Source organism: Chlorocebus sabaeus, chromosome 26 (genome assembly GCF_047675955.1).
Source record: "Chlorocebus sabaeus isolate Y175 chromosome 26, mChlSab1.0.hap1, whole genome shotgun sequence".
Lineage (NCBI taxonomy): Eukaryota > Metazoa > Chordata > Mammalia > Primates > Cercopithecidae > Chlorocebus > Chlorocebus sabaeus.
In genome coordinates, this window is record NC_132929.1 from 8,641,527 (window position 1) to 8,668,735 (window position 27,209).

General features: G+C 40.7%; 1 protein-coding gene across 4 annotated transcripts in view; it reads right to left on the minus strand.

Moving 5' to 3' along the window:
- Positions 1-27,209, minus strand: part of FMN1 (formin 1) — a 386,235-nt gene that overhangs the window by 79,115 nt on the left and 279,911 nt on the right. For all 4 annotated transcript variants that reach the window (XM_073012011.1, XM_038009790.2, XM_038009795.2 and 1 more), the window contains one exon: positions 11,027-11,119. In XM_073012011.1, coding sequence (XP_072868112.1) covers positions 11,027-11,119 — 93 coding nt within the window. The remainder of the gene's footprint in view (positions 1-11,026; positions 11,120-27,209) is intronic.

Genomic DNA, 27,209 nt, shown 5'->3' on the forward strand with positions numbered 1-27,209 from the left:
GCACAACAAAAGAAACTAGTATCAGAGTGAAGAGGCAACCTACAGAATGGGAGAAAATTTTTGCAATCTACCCATATGACAGAGGCCTAGTATCCAGAATCTACAAGGAACTTAAACAAATTTACAAGAAACAAACAACACCAACAAAAAGTGGGCAAAGGAGATGAACAGACAATTCTCAAAAGAAGACATTTATGTGACCAACAAACATGAAAACAAGTTCAACATCACTGATCATTAGAGAAATGCAAATCTAAACCACAATGAGATACCATCTCCCACTAGTCAGAATGGCGATTAAAAAGTCAAGAAAAAATAGGTGCTGGTGGGGAAGTGGAGAGATAGGAACACTTTTACACTGTTGGTGGGAATGTAAATTAGTTCAACCATTATGAAAGACAGTGGCAATTCCTCAAGGATCTAGAACCAAAAATACCATTTGACCCAGCAATCCCATCATTAAGTATACACCCAAAGGATTATAAATCATTCTGCTATAAAGACGCATGCACACATATGTTTACTGCAGCACTATTTACAATAGTAAAGACTTGGAACCAACCCAAATGCCCACTGATGACAGACTGGATAAAGAAAATGTGGCACATATACACCATGGAATAGTATGCAGCCACAAACAAGGATGAGTTCATGTCCTTGGCAGGGACATGGATGAAGCTGGAAACCATCATCCTCAGCAAACTAACACAGGAACAGAAAATCAAACACTGCTTGTTCTCACCCATAAGTGGGAGTTGAACAATGACAACACATGGACACAGGGAGGGGAACATCACACACTGAGGCCTGTTGGGGGGTGGGGGGCAAGGGGAGGGAGAACATTAGGACAAATACCTAACGCATGCAGGGCTTAAAACCTAGATGAGGGGTTGATAGGTGCAGCAAACCACCACGGCACACGGATCCCTATGTAACAAACCTGTACATTCTGCATATGTATCCCAGAATTTAAAGTAAAATGTTAAAAAAAGGAAAAAGTATTGCTTAAAGAAAATAAAACAGATATTTATATTTAAAAACCCTTTTTAAAGCAAAAAGTATATATGTAGTCATGATAGTAAGAGATAATCAGAACATGGCTCAGTATCACGACTAAGACTTCAGAGGTTACTAAAACTCTTCTTTGGGGAAACACAACTTAGTCTCCTCCTAGTTCTTCCAAAACAAACTAATGAAATGTGAAAAGGGTGAATTTACAAGTGAACAACAAGGTCTATACATAGAAAGAGCAAGCTTGACTGACTTGGCTCCATCCCCTTCTTCTACGTAGGGACATTTCCAGTCATCAGAAAGAGGTTAATGCAACTGCAGCTCCAGAGTCTCATCAGACTATCTTGGATTCTGCCATGATGAAAGGGAAATGAAGAGATTACCCAAGAACACCACCATGAGGTTGTCCTTAGTAACACTTTCATTCTTACACGGGTAAAGGCCTTACTCGGAGTCATAAAAATCAGTTTAAGGTACAGTCCCCTGTTCTACCAAAGCAAGCAAATAATCTGGTTCCATAAGGTTGGAAAGATGTAGGTGTGTGTGTCTGTGTGTGTGTGTGTAAATGCTGCTGCTGCTCTAGGAAAGACACTGTAAGAGTTAATGATACTTATCTGACAAATAATATCTTATCTCCAAACACAACCACTACCATCTCTCTTCTACTTGCATGTCATTCTGACAGTGTTTAAAAACAGGAGACAAGGCTGGGCGCGGTGGCTCACACCTGTAATCCCAGCACTTTGGGAGGCTGGGGTGGGTGGATCACTTGAGGTCAGGAGTTCCAGAAAAACAGGAGACAAACTCTTTAAAAAATCAGAGTTAAGGCCTAAAATGCAAATACCCATGGAAGAGGTCAGATCCTGACAATGATCCAAGATATAAATGACTGAGATTTGCTTCTATGTTTGTGATTAGGTTTAAAGGATGGTCTGTGTCAGGGTCATCTGAGGGAAGATCTTTACTCTCTCACTTTGGTATATTCATAAAAGTGTACATTGAAGCACCCGTGTAATCAAGAGCACAAATGAAACAAAGAACAGGATTACGGCAATAAGAAAAAAAAGATGAGGAATAGGTAAAACACCCTACATACTAGAGGCCTCTTCTTGACCACTTCTTGACCATATGTGAATTAGGGTTCATGTTACATACCTAATAATAACATCACGAAAGTGTGATGCCTGAAACTGAAGTGATGATGGACCCATGAGCAAAATAAGTGAAGTCAATCCAAGTCAAGGAGAAAGAACTGAGGGGCTCCAGCAGATTCATGTGTGTGCATGTGTGTGTGTGCGCATGTGCGTGTGTGTGTGACTGGACTGTCTTGAGCTCTCAATGCGTTTAAACATTTCCTTGCATTTTCTCATTGACTGGGAGGATTCCATTGGATAGTGCTATCCAGAGCGATGTTAAAGAAGGGAGCCACAGGGAAGAAACCAAGGTACTAGCTCATAGATCTGGCTCCATAATGGACCTTCAGATTTCCTTTTAAGTTGTCCAGTCCAGCACCCAATGAAAGTAATGAAGCTGTGAGTAAGACCATTTGGTTTCCAATTCTAGGTCTGGGTGGCTAAGGGATAATATAATAATTATCTGGTATAATAATGGGGAAGCAATGAATAGGAAGCAGAATCTTGGAGGAAAAATGTGAAGTGCAAAGTACTCTAGAAAGTTAGTTGTTCAAAAAAAATTTTTGTTTAATATTTAAGAGGTATTCATTGGTTAAAACCCCCAAATTTATGAAAAATCTGCATACACCTATGAACCTCATTTGCCTATTTTCTACCTGCTGCAGCAATGAACCTGTTTGATTAGTTTTAGGGGTAATGGTCTAAATATTTAATAATAACTTAGGTACTAACTAGCAGAACATGCAGCCTGTATGGGTGTTATGGTGAGGACCAGCTGAATATCCGTATTAGGTTAGTTTTTTTTTTTTAGATGGAGTCTTGCTCTGTTGCCTAGGCTGGAGTGCAGTGGTGCGATCTCAGCTCACTGCAAGTTCTGACTCCCAGGTTCACATCATTCTCCCGCCTCAGCCTCCCAAGTAGTCGGGACTACAGGCGCTCGCCACCACGCCCAGCTAATTTTTTTTTAAATTTTATTTTTAGTAGACACTGGGTTTCACCGTGTTAGCCAGGATGGTCTCGATCTTCTGACCTCATGATCCGCCTGCCTCAGCCTCCCAAAGTGCTGGGATTACACACGTGAGCCACCGCGCCCGGTCAATCTTAGGTTAGTTCTTATTTGTTCTCACTGTTAGGTAGCATTCATTTTTTGCTTCATCTTTATCTGAATGATAAAATAATATACCTAATAATAACATAACTACTCTTCTGACCCTTGCTTTTATCCACTTAAACATATACATTAGGGATCCTTCTAGGTCAATACATATAGACTTTTTTTTAAAAAAACAGATGCTTAGTATTCCATTGTATGGAAATACCATAATTTAACAACTCCATTACTGGATGGTCATTAGAAACTGACTTCAGGGGGAAACCATAAGCTCTTTGCAGGTATTTCTGGAAAAAAAAAAATCCCCTCTAGCTCTTTTAGATAAAAGCCTACTTAATAGATCTCTGATAAAATAGCTTTGTTTTTTTTTTTTTTGAGGAGTCTCACTCTGTGGCCCAGGCTGGAGTGCAGTGGTATGATCCTGGCTCACTGCAACTTCTGCTTCCCAGGTTGAAGCAATTCTCCTGTCTCAGCCTCTAGAGCAGCTGGGATTACAGGTGCACACCACCATGCCCGGCTAATTTTTGTATTTTTAGTAGAGATGGGGTTTCGTCATGTTGGCCAGGCTGGTCCTGACCTCAGGTGATCCGCCCGCCTTGGCCTCTCAAAGTGCAGGGATTACAGGCCTGAGCCACCGCACCTAGCCAAATAGCTTTCTTCATCTTCCATGGATTACTGCTCTGTTACTTAAGTGATCCGGAAGTCACAAGAGATTATCTTAATTCTTGGCCATGTGATGATCTTTGGAACCATGACTGTTGGTATTTTCTTGAGTAGCAGTGTGGTATACAAGAACCCATCTTGGCTCATGCAGAGTCCATGTTCTCCAGCCATATTTCTTCTTTCCACAAGCATTGTAAAGAATGGCAGAATTATTTCCCTCACAGGTTACACTGTTCAGATTACTAACCTTTCCTGATCTCTGTAACCTTAGTGGTTGAATATAGTGATTCAGATAGTTTTGTTTCTACATTTCTGGGGGTTGAAGTGAAGAAATTACATAATAACCTGCTCTTATTTTGCAACTTAGAGATTTAAGTATGGCTTTTGTCAATCTAATCTGACCCAAGTATTTACTAAGAATAGATTATATGCATATGCCCAACATAGAAAGATGATTCTATAACCAGGAGGTCTGATCACAGAAATGTATTATTGACCAAAAATGTACCTCTCCAGATTCCGGGATGATTCAGCAATTCGGAAAGGATTTAAACAGAAAACCCAAGAAGGGGGAAAAAGTAGCCTCCAGGTACTTCACACAATTTAAGTTGTTTGTTCATAAATTCAACAAATACTTATTAATACCTATCATGGGACAGGCTGAGCCTATATTATGTTGGGACAAGTAAGTGAACGGGACAAAACAGATACAGTCCCAGCTGTCATGGAATACTCATCTGTTTATATAATTCCTTTTGCATTCAATGTAGAAAATCAGAATTATTGCTTTTGTTTATTAAAGTCTGGTAAATTTATCTATTTTTTACTAGAAAACAGATTTTTTTTTAACTTTTATTTTAGGTTTGGGGTACATGTGAAGGTTTGTTACACAGGTAAACTAAAACAATTTTTGATATTAAGAATATCTGTAATCTAGCCGGGCGTGGTGGCGGGCGCCTGTAGTCCCAGCTACTGGGAAGGCTGAGGCAGGCGAATGGCATGAACCCAGGAGGCGGAGCTTGCAGTGAGCCAAGATCGGGCCACTGCCCTCCAGCCTGGGCGACAGAGTGAGACTCTGTCTCAAACAAACAAACAAACAAACGAACAAACAAAAAAGAATATCTCTAATCTCAGCTGGTCAAAGAAACTCAGAAAATAGTTTCACAGACTAGGGCTAGAATGGTTCAGGCAGAATCATTTAGAATTTGGCTCCGTTCATGGATGCCAAGTGAAATTAATGGAGAATGAGATAAGGCCAAGTGTGGGAGAGTGCTGGGATTAGAGCCAGTTTAGGTTCCAGCCCTCCCTGCCAAAGCTATAAATACAAATGACCAATTTAACAGCATGAAAAGACCACCTACAAGATCTATACCTGGGATCTAATCAGTTGCTCTGCGCCTTCTTTTAATTATAGGATCCCTGCCATGTTTATGGGGACTTTTAATGTGAGCATCACATTTTTGAAGGCCATATCATTATGACCACGTTTGATCTGAGGGTGGGAAAGCAGGAGCTCACAAAATGCCTGCACAAGGTTATTCTGAACTGAGCCATAAACCAGCTTCAACAAGAGCCTAGTGTGGAAAAGAAAAAAGACACGTAAGAAAAAAGGCATGGATATCATGGAGTTTGCAACCCCGCCAAGTGGTGCCATTAAAATTACACTCAATTCTTCTCCGAAAATGAAATTCATTAAGAAAAAGTACCACAGTTTTGTCAAATAACACTATATAAGGGCATTCTGAGAAGGGAAGAATGATAAAAGACATAAGGATAAATGCATCATCTCCATTTGAGTGTGGCAACAGGATATGATTTACAGAAGAAAAATTAAATCATCATGATTCTTAGAGCTGAATTGCAGCTGATGTAAAAATAATCCTGAGTCACAATGCATGTGACTTCTCAGGCATAAAGAATACAATTGCTTAAAACTTTATGAGTGATAAGACTCCTAATAGAGAATTCACTTCCTTGCAAAATGCTCTGTATAAGCTGTGCTATGGAAGTACAGAAGCATCTTTTCTCAGTGACATTTATTATATGATACCCTGTGCTCAGATACTCTGATACTTCACGTATCATCTCATTCTACACCCTTCTCTTCGGGCTATCTCATTCATTCCTATGACTTGAACTGCTACCTTTAGAGTCTCATCTAGCTGTCTCCCATGAGCCCAGAATCTACCTGCGTGTCTCATATGTGCAAAGTTAACATGTCTAACGTCGACCTCACTGTCTTCCATCTCAAATCTAGTCTTCCTTATCCGTATCCAGTCAGTTATCCAAGCAAGAAAAAGGAGTTACCCTATTCTCCTCTGTTTCATTTTGTACATCCAATTTATTATCCTGTCCTGTAATGCCTAAAACAGCCCTTTACTGTTTATAATTATGTCTTTTCCTTCTTATTTTTACTGCCATTGCTTTGTTTTGTTTTAGAGACAGCGTCTTGCTCTCTTGCTAAGGCTGGAGCACAGTAGTGTAATCATAGTCACTGTAGCCTTGAACTTTTGGGCTCAAGTAATCCTCCCACCTCAGCCTCCCAAGTAGCTGAGGCTACAGGTGCCACCACTTCCAACTAATTTTTGTAGAGATGGGGTCTCACTCTGTTGCCCAGGCTGGTTTCCAACTCCTGGCCTCAAGTGATCCTCCCACCTCGGCTTTGCCATTGCTTTTGCAATGGCATTAGTCTGTTATTTGTTCAACCTTTTTGCATATTACTGTTAGTTATATTTCTCAGCAACAACAAAAAGCAAAGTGATAAACCCCCACCAAAAAACTGCACAAACCAAAACAATACAAACAAATCCAACATGATCATGTCACTCCTGTACACATTATTTTCCAATACTATCTGCTGCCTGTCAGATAAAGTTCAGATTCTTTAGCAAGTCATAGTGTGACTCTTATCTCCTTTTTGGTCTTGGGTTCTTCTCATATGCCTTGTGATCTAGCCACACCGAGTCGCTTGCCATTTTCCAAACATATCATGTCTTTCATCCTTCTGAGACTTGCAGTGCTTTCCTCTGCCTGGAATGCCCTTTGTAGCCTGTCTGCTGAGAATTTCTAATCCTCAATTTCCTCATCTGTATAGCAGGGCGGTAACGGTACTCACTTCAAAGGACTGTCATGGTGACTAAGTAAAAAGGCGATTTGTTCCCCATGGTATCTAGCAGACAGAGGCACTCAGTAAATGTTAACATCATTGTCATCGTTATTATTTTGCTCTTTTTCAAGTCTGAACAAAAATATCTCCTTTGCTGAAAGTCTTACCTAAAAGTGTTGGGCATTCTTCCTTCTGATTCTATATGCCTAATTACAGTACCACATTACACCAACTCCAAAATTGATAGAATTTTCGTATTTTAGAGCCTCTGATATTGGGGTACATCTTAAGAGTCTACATGCTGTGGCTTATGGCAGCAATTTATCTTCCTTAGTAGTACATGGAATAATGGTATTTCTTACAATAAATAGCATATTCGATGAAATACTATACTTAAACTGTATGACAATTGTCATAGAAATTGGATTATCTATGGTGAATAGTGCATATTTGTGGCAAATGGGAAATCCTACATTTTCTATGAATCAGTGAAATATCTACGTAATAAAGGAACTACTATTTGGAACTCCAAACAGCAGCAAGGAGATATTCCATTTGTATATACTGCAATTTGGCAAAAACCCAGCCCCTACATCATAGCATATTGCTGTGAACGATAATGTATTTCTTAACCACAGGCCCTAAACCATATATTTCAGAACCGCAGAGGTAATAGCCTGATCAAGTAGCATGCTGTTACCTCCTTTGGTTAAGTAGCCCCACTTGAGAGCCAAACAAGGGCCAGGCCCAGAGTGGACAGGGGGCTAGCTTGTGAAATTCTGCATTCCAGTAACTTAGGATTCAAGCTGAGAAGGTAGAGTGAAAATGAGAAGGAAGTGTAGGAATGAGCTGAGGAAAGCCTATGGAACATGCCTCCAGACTAGCACCTTCCGATAGAAATATAATGTGAACCACAAATATAATTTAGATTTTCTAGTAGCCACACTCAAAAAGTAGAAGAAATACAATTTAGCTAATATATTTTGTCAGGTTATTAACATATTTATTAACTTACCTATAAATGAATAATCATGCTTTATTTATTTAACATATCTAAAATGTTATCAGTTTACCATGCAATCGGTATAAAAAAATCAGCAATAAAATATTTTACATGTTTTTTATGCTGAGTCTTGAAAACCCCATGTGTGTTTTACCCTTATAAGACATCTCAGTTTGGATTAGCCACATTTCAGCTGCTCAAAAGCCACATGTGGCTAGGGTCTGCCACATCGAACAGCGCAAGTCTAGACTGTTTTTTTGACAAAATGAGTTAAGTAATGAAATAATCATAACAAGCTATTTCAACAGTAGACTCTTCTGCCATACAATATTGGGAATGTTTAAGATTCCTACAATAGTATATATATTTTTATATTCATAAATTTTTAAATAGAATGGTAATGTTTCCTTCACATTCAATTTATGTCTTGTTTTAGGTGGTTTTGTTTTAAGCATGATTTGATGTTATTCCTAATGTCACTTTTACCTCATCTTTTGGTTAAAGAGATGACTGGCCGGGCTTGGTGGCTCACGCCTGTTATCCCAGCACTTTGGGAGGCCGAGGCAGGTGTACCGTCTGAGGTCAGGAGTTCAAGACCAGCCTGGCCAACATAGTGAAACTCCATCTCTACTAAAAATACAAAAATTAGCTGGGCGTGGTGGTGGACACACTGTAATCCCAGCTACTCGGGAGGCTGAGGCAGGAGAATCGCTTGAACCCTGGAGGAGGAGGTTGCAGTGAGCCGAGATCGCGCCATTGCACTCCAGCCTGGTCAATAAGAGCAAAACTCCATCTCGGCCGGCGCCTGTAGTCCCAGCTACTCGGGAGGCTGAGGCAGGAGAATGGCGTGAACCCGGGAGGCAGAGCTTGCAGTGAGCTGAGATCTGGCCACTGCACTCCAGCCTGGGCCACAGAGCAAGACTCCGTCTCAAAAAAAAAAAAAAAAAAAAAAAAAAAGGAGCTGATTGCATTCAACTACAGATCTTTTCCCACTAAGATACTCCGGGACAGGGTGTAGGGGTATACAATTAAACTTAATACTCTCGGTCTCTATCATAGAGCCTAACATATAGCAGTCTCAGAATAAATCTTTGAATACACATTAAAAGGTGAAGTAAGCTAGACAGTATTGGCTGTCAATCTGGGTTCCACATTGGAATTACCTGGAGAGTTAAAAAAAAAAAAAAAAGGAAAATCTGATGCCTGGTCCCACCCTGAGAGACGCTGATGATGGGTCTAGAGTTGGGCCTGGGTATCAAGATTTTAAAAAATCTCTCAAGTGATTCTAGTACGCAAGAGAGTTGAGAACCACTGTTCTAGGACTTTCTTAGAACAGCTTACTATGGCCATACCCGTACTTCCCTGACATAAGATCCAGTTTCCCTCATATAAATTCCCTTTCTCTGAATAGACCAGAATTGTCTTAGGAGCCCTAGTAGAGAAGCGGCTAACACATTATCCCAGATGGGGATTTGCAAATTCCTTTTCCAAGGTACCAAAGACGATTCTCAAGGTTTTAAATCTAATCATATTTATGTCTTTTCAACAAAAAAAATAAAATTCACGATATAAGCTAGCTGCTTTGCAGAGGCAGGATTCTAAGGGCATTACAGCATGCAGGCAGATAGTACCCTGACATACGTATGGCAAAATTTTCTAGAACTAGAATAGCAATTAAAAATAAAGATGGAATCCAAGTACACATGAGCCTCATTTCAAGTTAATTCGACATATGTAAAAAGCAGACACTATTAAGTGGGGTCAGCAAAGGGAAGTATTTCATGCTTTTCTTCAGGCTACTTAGGTTATATTTACACAGTATAATTACATAGCAATGCATTGTTTGATAAGTCACTTATAAAACCCATCTCCTATAGTCACACAGCACACAAGTATTAGTATCTTTGCTCTCAAGATGGTTCTTTGCCTGACAGCACTTCTTCCATCATATATGAGGTTCTGTAATGGCTGAGAGAGAAATCTGACTTCTCCTACTTCAATACAGACCACCTTTCATCATGGACAAGGGAGGAATGGTCTCTGCACCAAGGGAGCAGCAGCTGGAATGGAGTTCCTCTGACTCATAGACTGAGAATTTCCCTGCCGATTCTCAAGCTGGTTTGGCCACACTTTATGCATTCACCCTGCTTAACAGTCTTTTGTTGATGGTGTGGTAACATGTGGCCTTACTCAGTAACAGAAAGAGCATGTTGAGATATCCTCAAAGGCTCCTATGTGTGTTTCCTCTAGCTTTCCAGCAAGGAAATAAGCTGTCTTCAACAAGCCCACACTTATTTTTGTTTTACATCTTAAGTTAAATTTGAGAAATTAGAACAGGAATTATCTAAAAGACGTGCTACTTCCATGTTCACTAACCCTGATCAACAGAAGTTCCCTACTCATGCCAAAACTATAAAGGAAGGAAATCTGTTAAGATTTCAAAGAAAGTGTGGAGTCTCATGCATATCACTTCTACTGATCAACCCCAGAGGGCTGATAGGTAGCAAGTGATTGATGGGTGACATTCATTTGGCCCTAATTTTCCTATCTGAAAAGGAATGGAAAATATAACACAAGTTTCCAAGTTGTTACACTCATAAAACCAGGAGGGTGATCACCATCCACCTGTCCAGCTTGACCACAAATGTGAAATACATAACTGCACCTGCCTTACATGCATGTCGTTTGTTGGTGAACATGGGCTGAGGAATTCCTTGAGCTCCATGAAAAGACAAAAAAAGTTTGTCCTCAGAGAATTTACAAAAGCCAGAGTAACATTCAAGAATTTAAAATATTAAAATGGATTTGAAAGATGATATAAAAGCTATAGGACGACTTTACCGTGAGTATGTAACCACCATGGAGAGATGGGCTAATGAAATCACCAGAGCTGCCTGTGGTCAGCCACGATGCAAGGGGCCATGGGCCTCAGAGAAAAGATTCATGAAATGAAGGATGTTTCAGGGCCGCGTGTACGTGCTGCTGACAAGGCTTCCTACCTTTTTGGAAGAACTCCTCTAGTTTGTCCTTGAAAGGCTGGAGATACTCCTTTGGGGACTCCTTGCACACCACCACCATCTGTTTCTCACTTGCTGCAAAGAGAAATTTAGAATTAGACGTACTCAGGAACACGTATTTGCTGAGCTCCTGCTACGGACCAGGCACTGTGCTATGCACTTGAGTATCAATTGTGCACATCCCTTGTCAATTACCGCTTGTCCAAATTCCAGGATTGGAGCAGGGGAGGGGAAGAAAAACCAGAAATAATAAGCAAACCAACAAAAATAATTAGTTCATTCTATACCACTCTTGAGGAACAGGGCAATGTATAATCCTTCCATTTTTCTTCTAGAGATCCAGAAAAGTCTCTGACTTGGGATATGGAAAGTATTCTGCTTGTGTTCTCCCAAAGATGAAGAGAGGCAAAAACTACTTGAGGATTAGTCTCATGAAATTAAGGGACCCAGCCCTCTTCAGATTCATACTCCAAAAGTAGAACGTGAAAAAGACATTACAGAAATTCTCAGGCATCCAAGTTGTCTAGATACCAACCTAGTGATTGGCCAGGGTGACACACGCATCCCAACATGAGAACTAAGCCCAGGTTGGGGAGGACCCTGCCTGTTCTTCACACTTCCCATTCACCTATCCTTCCTTTTAATCCTCTACTAACACATGGGAAATAATTTTATATAATTTACTTCAGATAGACAATCTAAAATTTGTAATAGAGTACTTTTTGATAATCAAGTTTGAGGTGACTTGATTTTTTAAAAATGATCTACCTTGGCCGGGCGCGGTGGCTCAAGCCTGTAATCCCAGCACTTTGGGAGGCCGAGATGGGTGGATCACAAGGTCAGGAGATCGAGACCATCCTGGCTAACATGGTGAAACCCCGTCTCTACTAAAAATACAAAAAAATTAGCCAGGCGTGGTGGCAGGCGCCTGTAGTCCCAGCTACTCGGGAGGCTGAGGCAGGAGAATGGCGTGAACCCAGGAGGCGGAGCTTGCAGTGAGCCGAGATAGTGCCACTGCACTCCAGCCTGGGCGACAGAGCAAGACTCCGCCTCAAAAAAAAAAAAAAAAAAAAAAAAAAAAAAGATCTACCTTATTGGATAGTTATGATTTGGCTACATGGAAACCACAGTATTCATAGTTCACCATCACAAAAGGCAGTTAACTCAGGCAAGAGGCATCTCCCGAAGGTTCCTATGTGTTTGTGCCAGTTACAGCATGCACTGGGAAAAGAAAGGTTTCATTTCTACAAAGCTAGAGCTGAGTCATGATCACTTTTATCTGTTGACCATGGCTGGAAATTAAGTATGTTCTTGTCCAAAAGCCTGTTAATAAAGCACTGGATTTTCACCATAAAGTTATCATGCCATCAGGTTCACAAAATAGAGAGACATATACTACAGATCTTGGAGGAATTTATAAACACACAGGTAAGGCATTTTGGAAGGAGGAGGTTGGGAAGGAAATCTTTATTCACATTGGGAAATTCCCATCCAATAATCTGGCATATTTAAAACTAACATCTCAGAACATATACTGCAGGCAAAGCAATAAACATGTCAGGTCAGAAATACAGAAAATGCAAAAGACACCACTTAAATGTTCGATGAAATTAGTTATCTGACACTTTTATGTGCAATATTGCCAACTAGATTGCAGAAATCCTAGACAACTCTGGGGACTATAAAACGGTGCTGAAAATGAAAGCACAATTTGAGGGAACCCTTTGTCATTTTCTGGGTCAAGGTCAGAATCACCTACATTCTCAGAGGTATCTAGGGATTTCTCATGATACAGGGAAGCTAGATCACAGGACAGGGTACCTAAATTCAGGCTCTATCTATTGACATTGTTTCTTTGTAAGAGTTTTTATAGAGCTATCTAGAATATCTGCTATTAGCTATTCTGACAACCATTCCAAGGCTATCTAGGAAATCCCGTCCATTGGGATGCAAAGACTAATTTTTTAAATGACTTATCTTATTGAAAAAATACAAATCTTACCTTGAAACAACTAGAACAAATTCTGTAAATCCAGTCAAATAATCATGTAAAACATTCATTTTTCCCACGTTTTTTCCTTTCTTTGTAAGCTTTTTTGTCCTCTCTGCAATAGCTACTTTATAACTTCTCTGCTATTATGAGATTACCCTTCACCTCTTTTGAAGTAGATGGATCTGTGGCCAAACTATAAGTATGTCCTTCCCACTACCATTCTTTTCTCAAAATAGGACACTTTGTGTTAGAGTGGTATCCAAGGAGTGAGAGAGTGGACAGAGCTGAGATATATTTTGCAGATGTAACAAACAGGTCTTGCTGATTCAGTCAAGGTAGGGTTGAAGCAGATGGAAGGGTAAAGGAGTGAACAATGGGTTGCTGGAAGTGCCATTTCTGAGATAGAGAATAGTGGGGAAGTATCTTGTTGGATTATGTTTTTTTTTAAGAGATAGAGGAGATCAAGAGTTACATTTGAAGCTTGTTTTCTCTAGTCTCTATAAATTATAAGGCAATCTTGTCCCCTGAAAACAAAGGGGGAAAGGTACAAAAGAAGATAAAACTATTAATGGGTTGTCATTGCGAATTCAATTAAATTCAAACTTCGGGGCCTTGGATTTAAGGCCTTTTCTATTATGGCATATTTCAGCTCTATTTCCCACATGTATTTGACTAACCAAACCAAAGCTGTTCAATGTGTTCCAATTATATTATTCAGTATTCCCAGTTCCATGTCTTCATTCATGTGGTTCTCTGCTCTGCTCTTATGCCATATATATTTTCAACGATATCTGACAAAGTCCTGTTCATCCTGAAAAGCTTCTCTGGGATGTCAACATTGCCATAAAGCATTTTTCAATCCAATGTTTTTGCATCTTTCAAGCATCTCTATTACCTTCTGCATAGTGTTTATGTTTTACCTTTAATTATATGTATTTATGCAAAAGTCTACAAATTAATCCCTGAGAAGTCATTGTGCAGGATTCATTTACTTCTTCTCAAACTTCTCTAGAGAGCTTCATGTATCTGGCCACAGCATCAGATCTCCTTATCTTGGCTGAATGTCGTGGTTCGCACCTGTAATCCCAGTGCTTTGGGGGGCCTATGTGGGAGGATCACTTGAGGCCAGGAATTCAAGACCAGTCTGGCAACACAGTGAGACCTTGTCTCTCAAAAAAATTTTTTTCAGTTAGCCAGGCATGATGGTGCATGCCTGTAGACCCAGCTACATGGCAGGCTGATGTGGGAGGGTTGTTTCTGCCCAGGAGATAGAGGCTGCAGTGTCACACCACTGTACTGTGGCCTGGGCAATAGAGCGAGACAGACAGACAAGAAAGGAAAGAAAGAATGAAAGGAAGGAAGGAAAGAAAAGAAAAGGATAGTAAAGGAAAGGAAAGGAAAGGAAAAGAAAGGAAAGGAAAGGAGGGAGGAAGAAAGGAAAGAAGGGAGAGAGAGAGAGAAAGAGAGAGACAAAGAGAGAAAGAAAAAGAGGAACGAAGGAAGGAAAAGGGAAAAAAGGAAAGGAAGGGAGGAAGGAAGGAAGGAAGGGAAGAAGGGAGAGAGAGAAAGAAAGAGAGGAAGGAAGGAAGAAAAAGGAAAGGAAGAAAGGAAAGAAAGAAAGAAAGGGAAGAAAGGGAGAAAGAGAAAAGCAGATGAAGGAAAAAGGTTTCTTCATCTTAACTAGATTCTCATGTGTAGGAAAGTTTAAATAAAATTAGCAATGTTGGCCTGGCACAGTGGCTCACTCCTCTAATACCAGCACTTTGGGAAGCCAAGGCAGATGGATCGCTTGAGCCCAAGAATTTGAGACAAGCTTGGCCAAAGTGGTGAAACCTTGTTTATACAAAAAATACAAAAATTGGCTGGGCATGGGGGTGTGCACCTGTGGTCCCAGGTATTCAGGAGGCAGAGGTGGGAGGATCCCCTCAACCCAGGGAGGTCGACACTGCAATAAGCCATGACCACACCGCTGTCCTCCAGCCTAGTCTCACGGGGTGAGACCCTGTCTAAAAAATACACATACATACATATTAGCAATGTTGACCCAGACTCCAAGTGGGCTTTCCAGAGATGCAGTGTGAACTGCTTGTCTCTTCCTTCCCCTGCTTTCCAGGAGGGGGGTGCACCAAGGGGTCACCGTCTCTGTACTCCTCAAACACGGTGAGGTGTCCCAAGATGATCTCAAAGGGTTGAGTGTATTTTAAAGACCCCCAGAAACGTCCACCACCTCACCCCATGAGTCATAAGCAAGATAACGGAGATGATTATCCTGACTGGGTAGTTCCGAAGGCAGGCAGGGAAACAGGAAAGACATCTGCTTTAAGGAATCAGCATTTCTTAATTAACATCTGTGGCCACATAAAGTTTCCTATTTCCAGTTATGATTCTGAGAATACAGTTAAAGAAAGGCCAGAATTTCCCACAATATAAATTGGGAAGAGTTCCTTAAATTATTTAATTAGGCTGGGCGCGGCGGCCTCACACTTTGGGAGGCCGAGGCGGGTGGATCACGAGGTCAGGAGATCGAGACCATCCTGGCTAACACGGTGAAACCCCGTCTCTACTAAAAATACAAAAAAAAAATTAGCCGGGCGTGGTGGCGGGCACCTGTAGTCCCAGCTACTCGGGAGGCTGAGGCAGAAGAATGGTGTGAACCTGGGAAACAGAGCTTGCAGTGAGCCGAGATTACGCCACTGCACTCCAGCCTGGGCAACAGAGTGAGACTCTATCTCAAAAAAAAAAAAAAAAAAAAAATTAATTAACCCTCTACTATATTCAAACTCCAACAATTTCATTTATATAGAATTGTTTTCCATAAACATAGGATAAAACATGCCTGCAATTTACTAATAGGACATAATCGAAGGCCTGACAGTAATTTCTTCAAGGTTACTCCTCCCCGGTGAAAGCAGAGCTGCAGGCAGAGCTTGCTTCCCCAATTACAAAAGCAATACTTTCGCTTTTGCCTGGATTCACAGGGTTGATCACTGCAGCTCTCCCTTTGTGCTAGATGTGGTGACAGAGTCCATGTGGTGCCCATCAAATTGCTTAAATTTTATGAGGCCATATCATGGGGGTGGTAAAGAGCTTGTGCTTGGATCGAGACCCACTAGGGCTCAGGTAGGCCGTGGCTTGTTTTTCTCATCTGCGAAATGGGGACCCCCCGCAACATAGGCATGATATGGTCATTAAGATAATACATACACAGTGATTTGCAGAACGCCTGGCACAGGCAAGCAGGCTCATAAATATTAATTGTTATTTTCATGATTTAGTGAAATTGGTTGGGAAACATGTCGAAGTCAGAACAGCAAGAGAGTCATGGCTGGGGATTATTCGCCACAGATGCTGGGCACCGTATTTACGGAAATGTGCCACAGTGCAAATCTCCTGTGTAGAACTTGGGGATAATGATTTTCATTCCCGCGCTGAAGTTCCACCACCCATTGTGAGAATTCACTGAAGAAGGCAGGCAAAGCCTTGGGGAAAGACGAAGCAAAATGGGAAATAAATCCCTAGGCCTCTGAGGCTCGCGGTTTTGAAATGAGAAACTGAAACAAGTACAAACGCAAGCAGCTCCACTGCTGTGCTCCGAGGTCTGCTCTGCACCCCCACGGGCTGGGATTCCCACGCGCCCTGTCAGAATCAAACTTCCCCACATGATCGAAGGAGAGGGCTGCCCTCCCACGGTCCCCACAGAGCCGCGCGCCCCGGAGCGCCAGGCAGCCTGCCTGTTCCAATTTGTTGACGTGGCTTATCTGAGATGCTTTCTAGCAGACAAACGCGAGACCTGAAGGCTAATTAATGATGACACCGGAGACTGGCAGTGCATAAAGGAGAGAGGTCATGGACAGATCCACAAATGTCCTTTACTGTCCAACCAGAAGACTCGCATACGATACTGCTAGACGACCAAGGTTGCCTCAGGCACAGGCTGTGCCAGGAGCTGCAGTGTTAAAAGCCAAAGTCACCCCAGGTTTTCTTTCTGTTACTTTTCTCTTTATACAATTTTTGGCAATTAAAAATATATTAATTCCCGCAGTTAGTTACTACTAAATGATCATTGTGAGACACAGATGAAATATTAAAAACCAATACACAGTGAAATAACAGAGCCTACATTGAGAATATTTTGCCTTACAGTTGTTAAACACTTGTGGAATATTTTAGTGAAAGGAAAGATACGGCCTTGACTATTTTAAGATTTCAGATATTAGGCTGTTGAGGTCAGAATTATCTGGTTTTTGTTTTTCACCCCTAAGAACAAGGGAATAAAAAGCTTATTAAGCCACTTAAAAAGCCTAGGTAGGTTACAAAAATGTAGCAGTTAAGACCCAGATATAATTCATAAAAATCAAACACGTTTAATTGCTTTATAAATCAAATGTATGTGGGCAATTGGTACAAAGATATGAAACTTGTTTCTTTTCATATGAGCTGAAGGACCTGTGGGCTTAGTTAAGTCAGAATACAGTTTTAGAGGAAAGGAAAGGTTTATCAGCCTATCCGCTTTTCTAATCTACAGTTCTCTCTTCTTCCCTGTCTGGTTACCTAAGTCTTACCCCACCCTTGCACAGTCCGGTGCCAGTTCTGCCTCTTCCTCATTTTTACAAGATCCACGTCCTTTCCACAAGCTCCCCGCTCAAAGGACCACCATAGAAAATGGTTGCAGCAACATATGGAATTTTTTGACTAAAGTGAATTTTTGTATTATATCAACAGGGCTTAGATGAGAGATACAAATTGAAGTCAGAGATCAAAAGCCCAGAATGCTTGGTTAAGAAGTTTATCATACAGGAATCCATTCAATAAATACATCAATTAGGCCGGGCGCAGTGGCTCACACCTGTAATCCCAGCACTTTGGGAGGCCGAGGCAGGCGGATCATGAGGTCTGGAGATCATCCTGGCTAACACGGTGAAACCGTTTCTACTAAAAATAAAAAAAATCAGCCGGGTGTGGTGGCGGGTGCCTGTAGTCCCAGCTACTCAGGAGGCTGAGGCAGGAGAATGGCGTGAACCTGGGAGGCGGGGCTTGCAGTGAGCCGAGATCGTGCCACTGCACTCAGCCTGGGTGACAGAGCGAGACTCTGTCTCAAAAAATAAATAAATAAATAAATCCATCAATTCAATACATGCCTATTGAGCACCTACTATGTGCCATGAATTGTACCAGATATTGGGGTTCCATCAGTGAAAGAAACAGACTAAATTCTCTGCCCTCAGACATTATAGTGAATGGGTCACCTACTAAGATTTCTTCATGGGCACGGCATGTAGTAATTATTGTTTCTAGTAACTTCAGCTGCAGTCAAACCTACAAGTTATTTCCTTCCATGTTCATCTATTCTACTTTAATCCCTTTAGTAAGAATAGGACCGTCTAGTGTGCTTCTTGGTGCTTTTCACATGTTCAACAGTGGCAGTGGTGGGGCGGGAGGAGGTGGTTAGAAACAGTAAATGCCCTTTTAGCTTTCTGACCCCAAATACACTTTTATCAAAACAAATGTAAAAACAAATTCAGAACTCAGAACCTCAATATTAGCATAACTTGCACAATTTTCTTCTGATGGTATTGGCCTTAAACTAAGGAATTACATGAAATGCAATGTCATAAAATACTAAAATTAGTACAGCAATATTTTATTTTGGCTGGCCTGAATTGCTATTCAGGGACTTCTACGAAAGGGGAAAATCATACTTAAAATTAATAAAATATTAGCTATTTTTTTATTTGCTTATTAAAGCTTGGCACAAATGAGAAGGTACTATTTTGTGGCTATCTACTGTACATACTTTTTTATAAGGCCATATAGAAAAGGCCACACAAAGGGAGATTTCAAGTTGATTTAAGCCAAAAACAAACGATAGAAGCCTGCAATAAAAGGTACATATTTTATGTTCTTGAGGTCTGATGCTACAGAGCAGGAGTATTTTAAATCTTGGTAGGGTAAAGAGCAGCGAGTGGTATTACTGGAAATCACAGGGTGAGGATAAGTGGGAGAGGGCAAAGGGAAAATCTATTCAAGGAGACACCAATATAAGTTAGATTTTGAAGGGGACTGCTAGACCCATTTTCTACTAAACGGCCCTTCAAAGCCCACGTTTCTCAGCTCAAATCAGACTGTGCATTAATGACCCACGTGTGGAAAATCTATATGTAATCAAAGGTATTCTCCTTCTTTAACCTTGGTTTGGGGATTCACCTGACATCATATCCAAATTTTTCCTCCTAATGACTCTATTCATCCAAAGGCAAGACACTATATTTAAAGTGGTCAAAAAACTCCTAATTTCCAGTTATCCATTGAAGTTAAAACACAGGCTTTAGACACATGGAACCCAGGTCGGAATATTATCTCAGAATAAGAGAGCTACATACATGGACTTAGACAAACGAGTGCCTTTTATATCTACACATACACAGTGTCTATGCCTCAAAAGCTAATAAGAACATTATACTTAGTGAATAGAGCTTTGGTATATTCCAAGAAGTAGAAACAATCCAAATGTCCATCCATCGTCTGATAGATGGATAAATAAAACATACTTTATACATAGAATGAAATATTTGGCCATTAAAACAAACGAAGTACAAATACATACTACGACACAGATGAACGTTGAAAACATTATGCTAAGTAAGAAAAGCCAATCACAAGGGATCACATATCCTCTGATTCTACTTACATGAAATGTCCCAGTAGGCAAATCTAGAGAGACAAAGTGGGACTAGCAGTGGCTGAGGACTAGGAGAGAAAGAGGGAGAGAGAGACAGGTGACAGCTAAGGGTGTAAGGGAGAAAAGTTTTCCTTTTGGAGCAATATAAAAAATTGATTGTGGCAATGGTTGTACAACTTTGTGAATACACCAAAAGTCATCAGATTGTACACTTTAAATGGGTGAATTATGTGGAATGTGATCTCATCTTACTAAAGCTGCCTAAAGCTAAGCTAATTAGACAGTCAGCCTTAAACTGGAACTATAATGAACAGATAAATGAAGAATGCCTCATCTGTACTTCTTTTATTTAAGGTATATAATTTAAAAAATCTTAGGTGCAACTATGTCTTCATTATAATACTTACAATATTACTAAACTAGGAATCAGAAGTGAGAAATGAGTTTGAGATGTACATATAATTGAGAAATTAAACATATTAGTTGATCTTCAAAAAGTAGCAATAAATGTTATTAAAAGACCTGGCCGGGCGAGGTGGCTCACGCCTGTGATCCCAGCACTTTGGGAGGCTGAGGCGGGCAGATCACCTGAGGTTGGGAGTTCGAGAGCAGCCTGACCAACATGGAGAAACCCTGTCTCTACTAAAAATACAAAATTAGCCAGGCGTGGTGCTACACACCTGTAATCCCAGCTACTCAGGAGGCTGAGGCAGGATAATTGCTTGAACCTGGGAGGCGGAGGGTGCGGTGAGCTGAGATCGTGCCATTGCACTCCAGCCTAGGCAACAAGAGTGAAACTCCACCTCAAAAAAAAATAAATAAATAAATAAAAATAAAATACCTACTAAAAATAACTGAACTTAATAAGAGAAATACAAGTAAAGCATTTAAATTAAAAGTGCTAACTTTCGGAAAATTAAAACAATAGCTTTGGTACATTCTTAATTGTGGTATACAGCTATGTATATGAGTGTATCTATACATATGTATTTACACATATATACCAACAATTGGTACATTAGAAAAATTTCCTCTTTAAACTACTCTTGATTTAAAGTTGCATTTATTCTATCTTAATTTTTCATATGCTCTATTTGGTTGGAAAAGTTATTTAATATCTGACTCTTAGTTTCTTAATACATAAAATCTTGTGAGGACTAAATAAACATGCAAAAAAAGCATTTTGTATACTGAATAGTAAAATGCTAGCCAAAACATTCTTGAGCTATTTAAAATAGTCAAACAGTAGGAAGGCTGGCTAGATAACATAGTGTACATGGCTTTATTCTTTTAGTTTCTAAAAAGAGCTAAACAATAACAGCAACCTCACAAACTTTGAATCACTGACATTCCTAATATTTATGTTTAATAAACAAATCAAGTTATAGTCTAATCCTTTTCACAGTCCAACTGTCTTTTAAAATTTGCAATACTCACTTTTTCCTATTTCTTGTTTCATGACCCATTGAAATTTACTTCCTCCCCATTGTGACACTGAGAAAGCACTCTGAAGTCACTAATTAACCCATCCTGTGGTCAGTGTCCTCATTTTCTATCTCCTTCGCTAACAACCCAGCAGGATTCCGCATCTTGACTACTTCTCCTTTTGTAAAACACTTAGTCCCTTGGCTTCTGTGTTCCCCATTGCGGGCTTTCCTCCTACTTCTGCCAGCCCTGTTTCCTGTGCAGCCTCATCTTCCTATACTGAGTCATTAAATGTTCAAGTTCTCTAGGGTTTGGGATAAGGCTTCTCCTCCTCCCACGCTATGCTTTCTGTCTAGACAATGTCATCCAGGTAAACATTTCAGCAACCCTATCTGGGATGTGTCTCCCAAGTTTACATGGCTAGCCCACAGTTTCACCTCCTACAGAACTCTTGAATTCGTTACTCTCCACCATGCTGCTATAGTCTCACCTCACTGTTCTTCCCACATCCACCCTGCCTCTTTCTGATTTGTTCTCCAAACCTGAGTCAAAGTGACCTTTATAAAATCTCATTATGCCAGTCCCCTGCTTAAACCTGCAGGCACCTCTATTACTCTGGGAGGCTGTCTTCAATCCCTCAAGCTGGCCTGCAAGGCCCTACGTGCGTTACTTCTTGCCCGCCTTCCCAGCCTTACCCTGCTCTCCCTGCCACAATGGCCCTTCTTTCCGTTCCTCAAGCATGCTCACTTCTTCCCACCATTATGGTGTTCTCCTGCTATGCCATTCTCCTCCACTTCCCAGTAACCAGGGCCTAGTCAGGGCTTAGTCATCACTACGCCCTCAGCTCAAAAGTCTCATCAGGATTTCTTTTCCACCTTCCATTCTGTGATGAGAGGCCCTCTGTTACAAAGTCATGGCACTGTATACTTTTCCCCTTTTCATGATTATTTGACTATCTCCCCCATTAGGGAGAAATTGTATTTTTCTTATGGTTAAATCTCCAGTATCTACTATAATATCTATCTAGTGAAAGATGTTCAATGGGTATTTGCTAAATAAATGAATCAACTACCAATTAACGGGGAGAAACTTAAACATGTGCAGTATGGATATTAGTGTCTTGATAGAATTTGGCTGTAGTATATGTACACTCATGTACCTTATAATGATGCTTCTGTCAATAATGGACCACATATAAAACAGTGGTGCCATAAAATGATAATAAAGCTGAAAAATTCTGATAGCCTAGTGATGCTGTAGCCTTTGTAACACTGCAGTGCAAGCATTACCTTTTCTTTGTTTAGATATGTTTAGATACACAAACGCTTACCATTGTGTTATAATTGCCTACAATATCCAGTAGAATACTGAATACAGTTACAGTATAGTACAGCCAGTAGTGTAATATACTATAATTATATTTAGTATTCTAATGAATAACGTTGGGGACTGTAACAGTACAGAAACCTGCTGTGCGGGTTTGTAACCTAGGAGCAACAGGCTATACCATATAGCTTAGGTGCGCAGTAACCTACACCATCTATGTTTGTGTAAGTACACTCTGTGATGCTTATACAATGATGATATCACCTAATGACATACTTCTCGGAACGTATCCCAGTTGTTAAGTGACGCATGACTGTATGTATGTACATGTAGACATAGACATATGCACATGCACTGACATGTGAAAAACATCGCTCTTCATTTGTATATGTATAATACATGTCGATGGATGCAGGGGCTGGAGGAAACACTAGTACACTGAATACCATGCCATTTTCACTCACATTCACTCATTCAGATATGAGATACACATTGTTTTTTAAAAAAATCCCTGCACAGGTTCCACAAATACTTATACATTCAAAATACTTACCAAGTATCTGCTATATGCCCCTGAGCTGAATGTTGGGGACAAGTATTTAATGGGACCTATTGCTCATTTCTCCTCCAAAAAACATTCACAGTCTAGCAACAATGAGAAACAAGGAAATGAACAAATTGTGATATAGTGTGGTGTGATGGAACACTGGGTATAGGCCTGTATTTCAGATTGGGCCAGGAGTTAGTAGCCAGGAAAGGTTCTCCAGGAGAGATAACTTACGAGTTGAATTGCAAAGGTCAAGGAGGAGGCCAGCCCTCAACCAGAGTGAGGAAAGAGAACTGTTTAAGGGGAAATGTCATGAATAAAAGTAACACAGGATGAGAATGCATGGGCCATTTAAATGAGTTAAGTGGTGTAGCATGTCTGGAGCTGTGGGACCTTCTCTCCTCAGATCACGAGTGTTCTGCATTCAGATTTTGGTGTAAAGGAAAGAGTGTGTAGGGGAGAAAAGCTTCTGGGCCCCAAAGGTATCCCAGGTTACACACTGAGGTGAACATGGAGAAGGCTGGTGACCGGCCTGGTTAGGAAAAGTGTCACAGACATGAGGGGCTTGCAATTTTACTTAAAGTAGTTAAGAAAAGTCTCACTGTGAAGATATTTGACTAGAGATGTAATCAGAGTAAGGGATTACTCTGGCGTCATGAGCAAGCTCGAGGTGGAAAATCAAAGGTGTTATTTAGAGCATGTTAAGTTTGAAATGGTAATTAGATACTAAAGTGTATATAAAAGTCTGCAGTTTTGGACTCATGGCTGGAGTAGAAACACACGCCAGGAAGTCACTGGTATAAAATTGGTATTTAAAGTGATAGCAAAAGATGAACTGCCATGGGGAGAATATAGCCAAGGAAGAGAAAGGGTTGCAGGACAAACCCTGGGGCATGTGCACAGTGGAGGAGAGGCCAGCAATGAATGGAGAATGAGCTGCTCAGTAGGAAAGTGAAGGTCTGGAGTTACATGACCTGAGAGGAAAACAGTGTTGCAGGAAAGAAAGAGCAGTCAGCTCTGTGCAGAAAGATCAAGTGAGATGAAGACAGAGAAGTAACACTGATTCTAGTGACACAGAGGTCACTTGTAATCTCAAAAGCAGTTCCAGGGGGGCTGGGGGTGCAGGGAAATAGCCGGCTTGGAGAGGCGTGGGGCAAAATGGAGAAAGATTCTGTAGCCACTTGTTTTAAGAAGTTAAGCTACAGAAAGAACGCCACAATGGGGAAGTCATTGGAATTCAGCCAAAAAGATAGCTCTGCTTTTCCTGGTCAAGTGCTAAAGATCAAATGAGGCCACGGAAGTGTTGTTTTCTTGGTGACTTTAACACGGATTTAGTTCTTATCTGCCTGGGATGTTTTTGGTAGTTTCCTTTCATGGTAGGAGGACTCCTTAGAAAGATTCTTCCTTTAATTTTTCAAGAAAATTCTCAAAGGGCTCATGTCACAAAAATCATTCCATACAAGAAGATATTCTCCAGGGCTACTTTGATCACGTGCAGAAGAGGTCTAGCCCTTTACAGAGTGGGTGCCTCTTTCTCCAGAGGAATGTTCTGTAAAAATAAACCCACCAGGAAACTTGAGTCCAGGGGAATCCCATGATCCTGATTCACTCCACTGAGGGAGGCCGCCCAGGGGCAAATTCACCTTCATGTCCCATGATCGGGAGTGAGTCTTCTCCATGAAAAAATTTAACCAGAAGTGACAGGGCCAAGTGAGGACATGCCAGCGTGCTTTAGGACTTTTGGAAAGACGTGCAAAGCTGGGCCACTGACTACAGCCTTTGCACGGAATTGTCTAAGGCACCATTCAATGGTCCCTCCTACCAAACGTCACAGCTGAGTCAGAATTTCCACTGTGATGATTATGTGGTTACGGACGCAGCCTTGGTCTGTGAGACATTAGCATGAAAAGTATTCATTAATCACCTACCCATGACGAGGCCTAAATATAGATGGATTGGACATGATTTGATTTATAGGGTGTTAAGTGATTCAATCATTTATTCAAAAACATCCCTTTCATTGGTCTCCACAAAAATCGCCACCATGAGAAGCCTTCCCTGGAACTAAAGATGGTAACTCCAGAAATTTCATTAGAATTGTACATGTATTCAATATTGTCAAGAACAATTTAATGCTTTAGTAGACATTTATTTCTAAGATTGGTTTAGGAAGTAGGGGATTTCAAAAGCAACAGGTAGGAAAGTTGTGTTAACGTGGAAGAAAAAGGCACATCCTGCAAGGCTCCGACATCTAGGTGGGCTGTGTGGCAGGGGTCCTAGGCGGGCAGCCCAGGCATGGAGGTACCAGGCCTCTGAAGGGGAAGGGAACTCATCTTCGGGAGGACAGCAGTGACTAACTTCTAAAAAGTATTAGGAAGGTAACATATACACATGAAGACATTTGAAAAACATTTTTAAAACAGCAGAAAAAACAAATCAGTCATGGTACCACAACCAGAACACAGTCACCATCTAAGACTTGCACACTTTCTCTTTCAGGGTCTGGGCCTCGGTATCACGGTCCTTGCCCCTCCATCATTTTATGGGAGTTGCCTTACTTGTATTTGATAAAGAATTTTTTTGTACTTTGATTCTTTCTATTAACATATCATGCACACTCTCCCCTGTTATTTCACAAACTCCACCAACATGTTCAACAGCCATATAAAACTCCATCAGGAAGGCGTGCCATAGCGCACTTAATTCTCCTGTAGCTGGATAGTGAAATCCTTGCTACCTTATTCCCATGGGGAGTCAGGCTTCAGTCACATCTGTGTCCATACAAACCTATTCTAGGTTGAGGGTCATTTCTTTAGGAAAGATACAAGAAATGAAATTCTAGGTAAAAAGGAAAAACCTTTTTAGAATTCTCAATATTAGTGGTCAAACTGTTTTTGGTACAAAATGGGTTATACTACAATGGGAGAGATGAAGGGGAGAGATTTTTGGAAATAGGACCACTCTGCAGAGGTGGCTGGCTCCACGTAAGCTAGAACGGTGCCTGTCACTGTCATATAGGAGTTATGGTCATTGCATTTGAAGTGCATGACTCTGGAATGGAAAACAGTAAGAGGACCATCTATCCACTGAAGTGATTTACTCAAACACAAGACCATAACTGGTGATATATCAGAGCTGATACAGAAATTGGGGAATTAATCACAGCATAAAACTAGGTTTGAGGCCTGTGCATGAAAGTAGCTTTTTTTTTTTTTTTTTTTTTTTGAAAGGCCCTAATGTGTCACATTTAATTGGAATGTAAATGATGCTACTGTCAGCACTAGCAAATCTGTCTGAACTTGGGGGAAGTGTACAGCAAACTTACACCAAATACTCAGAGTTTTGTAACATACATTTATATAATTATAAGCACACATAATTTTAAATGCTCAGACTTTCCAATCAACAATATCAAGTCATCATTTGGACACAGGATTACAATTCAAGTAATTTGTGAAGAACATATAGAGCCTACATTTTGGGGCACTCCGATTGAATAGTACTCCGAGAAGCATACAGGTATCACCAGTGCAAGACAACAGTAAAAATCAGCAAAGGCAGAGCAAAGTTGTTAGGTACAATGCCTCACTCCTCCCAAAATTATAGCAACACATCTCATCCACTGCTCTAATCAGGAAAATAGTACTCCTATAGGAATGCTTAAATACTAAATATATCCTCTGACATCAAAATGCATATTTTGTGGCCATTTTTACTAGAATTAAATGAGGATTCTCTCTCACATACAAATCTTGAAGGCCACAAGTCTGAGCCTCTTAATGAATCAAGGAAATCAGTCAGAGGAAGAGGTACTATAGCGATGCTGGTCATAGGACGATTCCCCTTCCAGCAGTGCAACAGCTGGCTACAAAGAGGCCAGTGACTAAGATACACAAGCCTATTAGCAAAAAGCAACCTGTCCCCACATTGCTCCACCAGGACAGCTGCAAGCCTTCCATGGTTTCTCTGACCTCTGAGCCCATGTTCCCATTTCAGCCCTTGCTGGTTAGTCACATTAACTGTAATTTTCTACTCTGGAAAGTGTTTACATCTAAATGAACCATCAGGGAATAAAGGAGAAATGACAGAAAGGCATAAGGAGGAGAGAGGGGGAAAAAAAAAGGATGGAAAGTTATTTTTAAAACACACAACCTAATCTGGTGGATGAATTCTGGTATCTAGTCTTGGCTCCAGA